At 52.0% G+C, this 12,260-nt stretch overlaps 4 protein-coding genes across 4 annotated transcripts; 3 read left to right on the top strand and 1 right to left on the bottom strand.

Moving 5' to 3' along the window:
- Nucleotides 1-1,907: 1,907 nt before the first annotated feature.
- On the top strand, nucleotides 1,908-2,453 carry CCOS01_14224 (uncharacterized protein; the record flags this gene model as incomplete). The annotated part of the gene is made up of 1 exon (XM_060462368.1): nucleotides 1,908-2,453. One exon carries the CDS (start codon nucleotides 1,908-1,910, stop codon nucleotides 2,451-2,453), a length of 546 nt encoding a protein of 181 aa, XP_060306853.1.
- A 3,685-nt stretch (nucleotides 2,454-6,138) lies between these two features.
- On the bottom strand, nucleotides 6,139-6,402 carry CCOS01_14223 (uncharacterized protein; the record flags this gene model as incomplete). The annotated part of the gene is made up of 2 exons (XM_060462367.1): nucleotides 6,139-6,265; nucleotides 6,335-6,402. The coding sequence occupies 2 exons, from the start codon at nucleotides 6,400-6,402 to the stop codon at nucleotides 6,139-6,141; spliced, it is 195 nt and encodes a 64-aa protein (XP_060306852.1).
- A 2,067-nt stretch (nucleotides 6,403-8,469) lies between these two features.
- Nucleotides 8,470-8,850, top strand: CCOS01_14222 (uncharacterized protein; the record flags this gene model as incomplete). Its single annotated transcript, XM_060462366.1, has 1 exon — nucleotides 8,470-8,850. The coding sequence occupies one exon, from the start codon at nucleotides 8,470-8,472 to the stop codon at nucleotides 8,848-8,850; it is 381 nt and encodes a 126-aa protein (XP_060306851.1).
- Nucleotides 8,851-9,313: 463 nt separating this feature from the next.
- On the top strand, nucleotides 9,314-11,344 carry CCOS01_14221 (uncharacterized protein; the record flags this gene model as incomplete). Its single annotated transcript, XM_060462365.1, has 2 exons — nucleotides 9,314-10,900; nucleotides 10,949-11,344. The coding sequence occupies 2 exons, from the start codon at nucleotides 9,314-9,316 to the stop codon at nucleotides 11,342-11,344; spliced, it is 1,983 nt and encodes a 660-aa protein (XP_060306850.1).
- Between the last annotated feature and the right edge of the window lie 916 nt (nucleotides 11,345-12,260).

Below are 12,260 nucleotides of genomic sequence, written 5' to 3'. Positions count from 1 at the left end.
CACAGAACAACCAACTGACCGACTGGCTCTTGGCACAACAGGCGCAGTGTATTACACGGCGCCTTGGCAATGGCGTCGAATCGAAATCGAAATTGCCCTGACGTCGCCAGCTCCCGTTGACATGACGGACCCGACGTGGCCCCTCGCCTTTGGCCTTCTTCCTTACCGATAGCTGCTGCGACACCTCCGACTGCGACGCAAGCCGACATTCAATCCATCCATTCACCACCGTTTCTCTCGCCCGTCCCTTGCTTAGCTCCAGGAGTCTATCCCCTGCCGTTGGCCGTTTCCGGTTTTCCGCCCCCCATCTTTCTTGATTCATCCGTTGTCTGACAATGTTGCACATCGGCACACGACCTTGCATCGCCAGACATTCACGACATCTACGGCAGTACACCCACCGAGCACGGATACCTACCAACAAGTTGTTTGAATGGTCCTCTATGAGTCTATACCTACTCCATACAGAGTATCCGTACACGGAGTACACCAGAGAGTATCCATTCGGCATGGGATGCCACACCTGACGATCTTCCTCCGAGAGACACCCGCACCCGCACCCACAGAAACATAAGATCGCCTCCCGCGTTCCGCAGGTACGCATGCTGTACGTCAGGTTGCAGCGATTGAGAAGCACACGTTCGTTTCGGGAACTTCACCTCTGTTAGCCTCCCATTCAGCACACGGCGGAACCCAGTTTTTCCCAACACACAAATATCTTGCCTATTTCTTTCCCAGATATGGGATGTAAGAGAATACCTCCTCAGCCACACTGTTGCCGAGACACCATCAACGAACGCTTGCTTCGCCATCTCATCTTTGCGCTGATAGTTCCCGCACCCCGGGCTGTGCGGTCAAGATTTAGCCCCGATACCGCCGCCAAGCTGCCTCGGAGCCCAACTATTCAAGGGTCTTGCCAGCAACTTAAGCTTCGTGGCCGCGGTCCGCAGCGACTTCAGGGAGGGAACTTTCGGCTGCGTTTGCCCTCCTACTTCGCCCTTTTGCATGCACATCCGAAGTGAGGCTGTTGCATTCCCCATCACCCCGCCGTTTCTCCTCAACTTTGCCCATGATGGAAACGGTAGCTTTGAGCTTTACTAAACGTACGCACAGATGCTCCATCAAGGTAGATGCCTTCTACTTCTCGACCACAGCTACCATATTCAGGCTACTACTCTCAGTCCATTGTGCGGTCGTGTCAAATGTATGACGAGAAAAGATATCTCGAGCCGGGAGATCAGACTTCCACCGCGCCAAGTTGGGTTCAATACAAACACAGAACATGAGGCTATGCAGAAACGACTTGGCTGCTACACTTTGGATGACTTTGTTATCAGATCGCCAAGACATGTTCCACATTGCCCGTTGCGTCCAACCATGCGCGGTATCTCGTCGGTATTTCGGCCAGCTTAAACGTTTGATGCTACCTACAGTCTTCTCGATTCTTCTATGATGGTCCTTTGAGTATCGAACATGCCTCTTGGCAGGTTCTGCGATCTCCCGTCATCAAAGCCCTGCACTTGCAGGTACTTAGGAAGGCGATCACCTGGTAGATAGATGTGCTGATGCCCTCACGTAGTTCCTTTCTCCTTTTTCCAGCTGTTGAGCTCAGGGCCCGTCTCAGCATCCTTTGAAGCAGGCAGATGAGTGTTTTGCAGCAATGAACTAGCTATTTCTCGGGCTTTCACTCATAACTTTCGTTCCTCATGAGCGAGACCAGCAGCTTCAGGTTGACTGGTGACGTTCAAAGTCATTGTCCAAAATCATTGAGTACATCACGGATAACACCTAGACATATTGCCCTGGGACTCGCTCTTCCGAACGATGAAGAGAGCACTGGCAGCAGGCCGGTTGCTTTTGTTCTCCCGATCCAGTATGTCTCTATTTGCGCCGAGGGTTCACTAAAGATGTCGCATTTCACACAAAACCCTTATAACGGGCCCAAAAGACGTCCTGAGGCCTACGATAATGCGGTTGACCGGGCAGCCTTGAGAGTCCTCACCTTCTCGTCTCGTCGAGGACCATCGAAGAAACAAAACCTCTTCTCAAAATCCTTCACCTTGCTATACAAAATCAATCAAGACACCTACTATACACCACACCACAACAGAACTAACAGCAAGCCCAATATGAAGAGCAACCAGACCTCCGATCAGAAGAAGAAGCAGAAAGAGGAGAAGACTCTACAGATGGCCGATCCCAAGAACGAGGACAGCAAGTCTGCTGGCCCTGCGGGCAAAGTTGCCCTCTCTTCCACCGCACAGCAGCAGCAGCACGAGAAGCCTCGTCGCGTCATCAAGCCTCGCCCTCAGCACGCGAGCTCCCTCGAGACCGCGGACGATGATGAGTATGACGACTGCTGGGACCCCTATTACGAGGACTCGCCGGCCAAGGACGACAAAGTTGTCGAGGAGGACTTTGTCCTCATGAAGAAGCCTAACCCGTCTCGTTAAGAATCCCATTCTGGACGGAAGGAAGGAAGGAAACGAAGATCGGGCACGAGCCAGATTGAGCTGCGGCAAGAGCTTCACCATTCCCATAAGGAGGTCAGTACTGCCCACTTGGCATCGTCGCGGCCTCGATATACTAACTTGAATATCTAGGTGATGAAAACCCTTGTGAGATTACGATGACTTCCTTCCTTTACATACATCTTCATGAAAACGATGGCTAGTGGCCAATTTCCATCAACCAGCGTCTCTTTCTTCTGTGTGATTTCTTCCCGTTCCTGAAGGCCAGCTCTAGATCTCCTGCTCTAGATCCCTGCCTTATATCCCCGCCTTGGGCACCTGCTTTGCATCGCTTGCCCCTTTACGCAGGTAAACGTAAAGAATATTGACATGAAATAGGCAGTATGAGGCAGCCTTTCCAACAATCTCTGGATGCGGGCAAGTCTACGGACATTCCTCTTAATTATCATGACCACGCGATATCACTTCTCCAGTCTGGTGGCAGCGGTCCGGCCAGTCATCTAGGATTCGATGCCGGCGGTTGAGAAGGTAGGTGGGGAAGCTTCTCGTGATCAATATCGTAGACTGTATTTGGCTGGTATGCTGGAATCAGAGACAACGCGGTAGATGGTCAACACCAATCTCCGAATGAATTAATGAGGACATCCATCTAATTTTACTCCTCTCAGCCCGAGATCGTAATCGATTGCTCCTCGTAAGGTAGCCTTTGGATCTCTTCTTCAGGGCTTTTAGACGTACATCGATATGGCCAGAGGCCGAAATATATCGAGACCCGTAGAGCGCGAGAAATATGACGGGTGTGCGAATAGACCAGTGATGGGAATCTTCAATGTCGAGTGCGATGACTATTTCAGGTATTCAGCACCTCAATGAATAGCTCATCTACGCAGAAGGTAATTATTATCACCCAGTTATTCCCACATCACGAAAGATGGCTCATAGATTACAAGTGTACTCAGTCCGGGGATTTGTGCACTGGGCTATTCGACATGAGGGAAACAACATCGGTTGCCGTAGTTGGTCCGGTTTGTTGTGAACACCATCTGCAATCCTCAAAATTATATCACTTAATTCACGATGTTTCAATACTCCCGGTTAATGATCTACAGACGGCATGACTAACCCATCGTCCAGGCTTCAATGCCGTCAGCACTGAAAGTTCCCTCTCAATCCAAAAAAAAAAAAACCAAAGTAATACCATGCTTGTGGTTGATGTTTCGATGTCTCATCTTGTGCTAGCTTGCGACCTTGACGTAATAGACATGCTATTCGGAGGATGAACAAGAAATACGTCTACAACTTGCATCACATCAATCGCCAGACTTTCGGCTACGTACCTCGAAAGATTTGATGAACAAGTGATATGCACAAAAATTAGATGCATGATATCAATCAGCATCACATCATGCGCCCGAGATGCGCAACATTACGGTCTTGTTCGACATCGAGATTATCGGAAGCTGTCAGCAGAGCCCAGGAGCTTACACACACTTGCACCAAAGGAGGTGATCGACAAGCGGCGTGGGGGAAAGAAGAGTCACACTGGACAAGACTGGACAAGACATCAAAGTGAAACAGATGACAGATGTGGAGAATCGAGGATAATCTCTACGGTGCTTGTGGTTGCTTTGTGGCACGACGGATGAGCAGAGTGCAGGTGGCGAAACCATGTGGCTGATGACGACAGAGGGTTCATCCTCTTCGCTCTGCTTCTCCCCGGGCCAGATATCGACAAAGTCAACAACCTCAACAAGACGATTACAAATGTTCGTAGACTGAATCGAAAGACGCGGAAATTGATAGGAGATACGGTCGGCAATTGCAACATCTCGGAGGCCGCTTGCCATTGAATTTACGCTTCTCCTTGACTCTGCAGGGCCTTCCCTGGCGAGCTGAACTACAGTTTACCATGGGATACTCTGTTTTGACAGCATTTGCCACTTTCGACGACCATCGGCGAGAGCTCCGGTCGACTGCGCGACAGGATTGGCCCGGTTTGCGCGGCATCCAGCGTTGGCTCTTCTGGGTGTGTCCTCTCACGAAGCAGATCTTTTTGGAGGGTAACATTTTCTCTTGGGCATCAGGGCATCAAAACACTAAAAAATTAGAGGACCCTTGAATTACTTTCGACTGCGTGGACCGTTAGACTTTGAAACTGCATATTTTCCCCGGGGGGCTGTGAGGCGATGATCGCGGGTAGGCCGTAGCGAGTGGCGGCTGTGGATGAGATTAGGAAACGTGCCCATAGTCTGGATTCTGTTTTCGTTCACCGTATTCTAGATTCCGTATTCCAGATCTCGCAGATCAGGTCATGGGATTTTGCTCGCTGGCATCTTGTGTTTCCGCGATCACGCCCGCCCTAGCCGTGGTGGTTTCGAGATGCTCAGACGCTCCGACCGACGACGTCTTACCTAACAATCAAGGTACTTAGGCACCTTGGCTGTTGGACTGCAGCACGAAGACATCAGCGAATCGCATAGACGCGGGCGAGGTTCCGGTCGAACTACGATTGGACGGAACGCAGAGAAGAATTTCGTACCTCGATGATGTCAGGCGGAGGTAATTGTCCGCTGTTATTGATAAGATAAGGCATCGAAGTACCTAGGCCTACCCAAAAAGCTGCCCTGTTCAATTCTTTGGGGAAAGCAAATGTACATAGTACGTATCGTACGCATATTCTGGACGACGGGAGAAAACGTCATCAGTCGATGGGAAATCGTCCTAGTGGCATGCCGTTTCTTCCATGAATTCCTAATACCCAGTGCATAGCGATGATGCAAAACCCATTTCGACCTTCTCTTGATTTAGGAAAATCATCGGATGGCATTGTGTACAACCCTATACTTTTTCAGGTCAGCAGCCTGCCCATCCCCGATCCGCGACGGGCAGACGTGCTTCAACGACGAAGAGTTGCGGTGGGGGTTGAACCTCACCAGGAGACGCTGTACGGGCTAAGTAGCCAGTAGCGCGAGTGTAGTGAGCCTCCCACGGGAAATTACGCTCATCCGTTCAAAACTTCAAGCCACAAGTTTTTCTCAGTCTGTCGTTGGCGTTGCTCTTTGCAACTCGTGGAACTCCCTCTTACTCCATCAACGTCATCACTCCTCAGTGACGACCCCATAGCAAATTGACGAATTGCGGGACGCCGGAAGAGGGGGCTAGGATCAGTGACCGGGGTATGGATGACACTGGCGTTGAGGGGCCCTTACTATCAAACTTGTCAAAGGCAAGCATTCTCCAATCTCCATTCTCCAACAGAGACCTACCAAGCAGAGAACAGAGCCTACCTTAGTCCTGCCCTTTCGAAGGGCTTCTATCAAGACGGCTCGATCATTGGTCGACGAGGTCGAGGATGCCATGCGCAAATTCAGATGGCCGCTGCTTCGGCACGGTACTTTGCGGTCTAAGAGACTAGCGTCAACGGGGGAATATGCAGCTTTCATCTTAGACTGCCCGTCGTCGTCCTTCCTGGTGGGTGCTTCGACCGCATGACGGTGCCGCCTTCGCCAATCGTTTGCTTTGCCTTCAACAGGCAAGCCCTCCGCCGGGCGCCAGAAGTCATGGCCGATGCGTCCTTATGTAATGTGCTGTGTTTGTGGGGGCCGGATCGTGAAAGGTGTCGAGAAAGAAAAATGCAGCTGTTGTTGCGGTGTAAGACAGAAACGGTCTAGTCGTCCGTTGCTTGTATCTGGGTTTCGTCTGCTTGGTGGCTACTATCGCTTTGGTTGAGGTAGGGGTCTGTAGACCAGCTCGGTTCCGAGCTGCGAGTTACATCACTCTGGCCGTTGCATGTGCTATTTTCAGAAACATCGCGACGAAGTTAGCAGGTTTCCGCAAGATGAGATTAGCGCTGTGATTCTCACTCTTGATGTACAGAAGCTAGCTCAGTCATTCCCGTCACTGGAGCGAGTATCCTTAGCAGATGGAGCATAATGCATGGAGCACATATGCAGGCGCGTCCACCGTCGAGAGGTGATGTGCGGAAAAACCTTGCTGATGGTCCCCTGCAATGCTCACTAAAGAGCCACAGAGCCTGCTTAGGGGGGGGGGGGGTTCGAATGACTCCATGGGCCTGGTCCCCTTGCGACAGCCGAGCCACACAAGTATCTCTGGGTGGCTGCTGGTTGTCGTTGTAGACGCAGGGCATCTCATTGTTTGGTGCAGTGTGAGATAGGTAGTCGAACTGTCGCAATGGTGAGATCTGACTGACGATGCGTGGGTAGCTCTTGGAAAACGATTGGAGTAGACCGCTGTCACCGGATGCACGATGTCCTGGAAGAAGCCGAGAGGAAGTTGGATAGACTGGGCGGTGATGCAGGTGGCGGTGCTCTCCAAGGGACAGTCGCTGCATATGCGGATGTGCATATCGTTCAGGGCTCAGGGAGTCAGGGCAGGGCGGATGGATGGATGGATGTTTTCCCTTCATGCTTGGGACGCGGGAGAGTGCTGCGAGGCCTAGGTTGAGAGAGAACTTGTTGCTGCGCTGCTGTTCCATTGCGCTGCTATTGCACACCGGGAAGGCTTGATATGTGGTTTTTGTTTCTTTTTGCGGCGCATCTGCCCAAGCTGCCTTCCCTGACCTTGCCTGATGTCTGTAGTTGTGAAGCCAAGGCAGGGATCTCCTCCCTTTAGACCCTCAGATTATTGAGTGCTATTGACTGACCAACATTGAAGTCTGGACTGCCGGGCAGCCGTCAGGTCCCACCGAAGAAGAACAGCACGGAACCGGAATGGTGCTACCTGACCTGATTGTGGATGACACGACGAGCCTCTTCTGCCTCTTTCTAGGTGAGTTTCGATTTTCGTACCGATGTACCTTGTTGAGTGGGCAATTGGAAGGTAAAGGCAGGAAGAAGACGTTCCGGCACATAGGGGTGTACCTACCTACCTGCCCGCTTTGCTATCATTAACTGGATGCGGCTGAGATACCTACCAAAAGTACGGGAATTGAGTGTCTCTGGGCATACGTACCGTCAATAATGCCCGGTGTGAGATTGCTATTGATGTAAGGTATCTTTACGGAGTAAGGTACGGAGTATGGACCGCGTTTTACGGAGACTGCATCCTGGATCTTCCATCTAGGTACCGTAATTAACAGAATAGAAGTCAACGTCAAGGTCAATCTCAACAGCCACAACCTGGACGTTGGCGCCCAAAGTGCCCTTTTTGCCTTTTTTTGTCCCGTTCATCTTGACACATCCCACATATCTTTCGACTATTTCTGCCCTGCTGCAGCGTGCAACTCTATCTATCAACGACTAATAGATTTGTAGATTCTATATATGCTGTACTAGTTCGCCCCCCTCTTCCCATCTGAACTCGTCCATCACTTGGCCTCTTTCCGTGCACGCAGACGGATGCCCTAAACACAAACACGCGCAGAGCAACAAGGCATTGACCTTTGGCATCCAACACCCACTACGGTTCGGTCTTCAGATTTTCACCAGAGATTGGTTGATTGGTGAGCCTCAAGTTTCCTCAATTTCCCGACCCCGTCCAATTCCAGTTCACTCTCTCCCATCAAGCGGTGCATTTATGCCCTTTGGGTTCTCTTCTCCTCCTTCCGCAATTCTGCTCGATGCTGCTCAGAAGCAGGCACCGGGGCAGAAGCAGAGGCAGACGTCGACCTTGCTGGATGGGTACAAGCGTATGGTGCATCCACAGTGGACGGAAGGTACAGGTACAAGAAAGATGGAGCAGATACCTTGCTGTCTGCTCCATCGTCTGCCCAGTTCTTGAGTCCTAGCAGGCACGTCCATGTACCTTACCTCAAGTCCGTAATCCCCCGCCTGGAATTTCTCACGAGTCACCCACCTCACTCACTGCTGAAGTGCTCTCTTCAGCCCGTGGAGGAGTGACTAAGGTTACTGCGTCGCGGATGGTCCCATGTACCCCTACTCGACGACAGATAGCCAAGGTACTCTGGGCTGCGCTGCATTTGTGACGTTTGCACCAAAATTGCGTTGCGACTTCGAACCCATTTTCCCTCGTCTAATTCATGCCCCGCCGCCAACCTCTTTTTGGGTCCTTGAATAGAGCAAAAGCGACAGAGAAGGTCCAACGAGGACATCATATGTGTCGGTCTCTCTATCCGTACCTCGCTTTGCCTACCTTGCCTTTCTTCTCGATACCTATCCATCCTCCTCTCTTTATCATACCTCAGCCTCCCTCATCTATCTCCCTCCCCTTAAACGTCGCATCCACCCTCGCATATTCTCTTCTTTCCTCTCTCATCGCTCTCACTCACTCACTCACTCTCTTCTCGCCCCACCACTCTCCGTACCCTCCTCTCTCTATCTCACTCTCTCTATTTCACCATCCGTCTCTCCTCTCCCTGCTCCTCTGCTCAGCATTGGACATTGGACTCACAAGCCAGTAAGCCATCAGACGACCGCTACAGCTCAACAAAATCGGACTGGCCGGCCTAGCCCGCTCGCGCATTCTCTGCCATTTTCCGACTTAGAGTTTGCCCTTGCCACCGCCCCGGTCGCAACCCCGACCCCGACTGCGCAGCAGGCCACACTACCAAAACCGCCGCGTCTAGACCCCGCGGCAGCATTTCGCTACAACCCTCGAGTTTTCGATCCTCTGCCATCGCTTACCTCTGAGCGATCGACCCTCCTGTCTCCCTAGCACCCCGCGTGCGACCCGACTTGACGATATTTCGATATCTATCGCGTGCCCGACTTTTGTCCTCCCGCACCTTACCGTCCCGGTCCATCACCTGCCGCACATGCTATAGAGTCATCCGAGACACTGCCTGCAGTCGACTCACTCGCCCACCCTCTCCCATCGACCATCGATAGCATCAGGTCACCGCCAAGGTCAATTCACATCTCGCAATGACGGACCTAAATACTACAGACTCCATGCCTGCCACCCCCGATGGCTACGTTGGCGATAGAGACGGACTCGGCAGCCCTACGTCGCCCGGTTCCGCCGACTCTTCCGAGGCCAGCACCCCACTCGAAGGCCCCTCGGAATCCCCTTCAGAAGTGCCCAAACGTCTCCCGTCGCTTCGCACCGTCTCCGATCCCCAAAATATGACTCCGTCTTCGACACCGTTGGGCATGCTGAGCAACGCACGCCGTCCGCCTCCTACCGCTTCCATGATGAGCATGGGTGGTGGTGCCATGAACGAAGTCATGGCAAGGGCAAGGGCGCTTCACGCTCAGCGCATGGGCAAGCCTGCTGGCTCACAACCCCCTCCTAATAATATGGCAAGCTCGCCGCAATCTCCAGTCCCACGACAAGGCTCTCCCGGAGGGTTACCTGGCGGAATACCTGGAGGGCTGAAGCTGCCTGCTGGTATGGTTCGCCCATCGCCTGGTGGTATGCCACGCTCTGCCCCGGTCATCCCAACGAAACCATCTCTTGCTGCCAGGCGTGGACCCATGATGAAACTTTCCGACATGGGCGGTGGTCCTTCGCCTGCCTCTCCGACCGCGCCGAAGTTGTCTGATATCCACGGTCCTTCCAATAATGGGAGCGGTGCACCTAACGGAACGACTGGATCTAAGATGGACGAGTTCAAGAAATACATTGATTCGGAGAAGGGGTGGATTACGTTCGACGGTGCTGCAACTATCACCAAGAACGGTGTTAACTTTGCCAATGGCACAGCTTTCACCATTTCGCTAGACGAAGTGGAGGTCTTGGACGAGCTTGGCAAGGGTAACTACGGTACCGTCTACAAAGTGAGGCATACAAAGCCTAGAGTACCGAGGTTTGGATCTGGACTGGGCGGTTTCAAGAACCCGAACTTGAACTCGTCACAGTCGGACCCATCACCCCTCCGCCATGCCGACACATCGATCGAGTCATCACCAGTCTCAGCATCCACTGAAGGTACCGGCAGGGTGATGGCGATGAAGGAGATTCGGTTGGAACTGGAAGAGGCCAAGTTCACGACCATTCTCAAGGAGCTCGTTATCCTACACGAGTGTATATCGCCCTACATCATTGACTTTTATGGAGCCTTCTTCCAAGAAGGTGCCGTCTATATGTGCATTGAGCACATGGACGGTGGATCGATCGACAAGCTGTACGACGGTGGTATTCCCGAAGGCGTGCTACAAAAGATTACATACTCCACGGTGATGGGCCTCAAGTCTTTGAAGGACGAGCATAACATCATTCACCGTGATGTCAAACCTACCAACATCCTGGCCAATACTAGAGGCCAAGTCAAAATTTGCGATTTTGGTGTCAGTGGAAACCTTGTCGCGAGTATCGCCAAAACCAACATTGGTTGCCAGAGTTACATGGCACCGGAACGTATCTCAGGAGGAGGTATGACAGCTGGCGCCGATGGCACATACAGCGTGCAGAGCGATATTTGGAGTCTCGGTTTGACAGTCATCGAGTGCGCCTTGGGACGGTACCCCTACCCGCCAGAGGTATCGTCGACGATTTTCAGCCAGCTGAGTGTAAGTATACTGAAGATTGCTGGGAGACGCGAGCTAATTTGGTGACAGGCTATTGTTGAGGGAGAGCCCCCAGGCCTGCCAGAGGAAGGTTACTCCAGCACCGCACACGACTTTGTCCGCAAGTGCCTCAACAAGATTCCGAAGGATCGTCCAACCTATGCGGCGCTGCTCCAACACCCTTGGATGGCACCTTTTTCCAAGATTGAGACGATTACCGAGGAGGCAGAAGAGGGAGAGGAGGCTGAGGCCGTAGCAGATGCCGTCGGCAAGCTCTCCCTCTCGTCTGGCACCGAGGATGAAGAAGTCGCAGACTGGGTCAAGTCTGTGTTGGAGCGGAAGCGCGCAGGTCTCATCGCTCCGGCCGCCAAACCGGCACTACACGCTGCTCCATTACAGTCCCCGGCCGCGAGCCCTGTAGTCGGAGCTGGTGGTATGCTGGAATAGGCGTTGTTGAGAGAGAAAATAAAAAAGTTGGCCGAAGCCACGTTGTCGGCGGGGGAGGTTTATGACATTCACAAATTCCCATGCTGACCGAGCTGGCCTTCGTTAGTCTTCTTATTCGGCCCCTTGCACTTCTCATCTTTTTTTTTTTCTTTGCTTTGTCTCATACCCTCAATCCAAGTATTTCTACATTGCATCATCAGCATATACTACTGGTTGGCAAGGAGTGTTTGTTTTCGACAATTGGGGTGGTTTCTTCTGCGTTGCTTGCGTTGAGTGATAGGCTCCACGGCCTTTTGGAAACGTCCAGTATACGACACGGATGGCGTTTCCCTTTCTTGATTGGCAATTTTGTCACTCCCCCTTTTCCTTGAATCACGGATTGATGGTCATGATGGGTTACTGGGTGTGGGAGTATTTACAACGAAAGGAGCATATACGACGGAGGGGCTGGGTGGCATGACAACGAGACAGACAGAAAGAAGAGCTTCAAGATGACAAAAAGGCAACTGAGGTGTTGAGAGATCCCGAGATGCAATCGACGAAAACTTCTGTGTCGTAGGTGTGTGTGTGTACACGTGTGGTCCGACTTAGGAGCAGCGAGAACAAGACCTGATGCATGTGAGCAGAGTTGGTGGGAGGCAATGGGCCCTTCTGAGTGATAATTTCTAAAATAAAGGAGCGACCCAGTCAATAAAGAAGTACCTTTGCCTAGAGAGACCTGTCCTACGCCGTAATCCAATCGAAAAGGGGTTCTGAAAGCATACAAACCTCTTCGGTCCTACGCATGATACGTAGCGAGGTCAGGATAGGACAAGGTAAGTGGATCGATACTCATGGGTGAGAAAGTTGCGACACAAATAGGAGCATGACAGTCATTCAGTTTTCATACAGCGTACGAGGGCTCGCTGTCGAGAAT

This window comes from Colletotrichum costaricense (assembly GCF_030867565.1).
Source record: "Colletotrichum costaricense strain IMI 309622 chromosome Unknown Scaffold_20.1, whole genome shotgun sequence".
NCBI lineage: Eukaryota > Fungi > Ascomycota > Sordariomycetes > Glomerellales > Glomerellaceae > Colletotrichum > Colletotrichum costaricense.
This window is presented reverse-complemented; position numbering and strand designations above follow the sequence as displayed.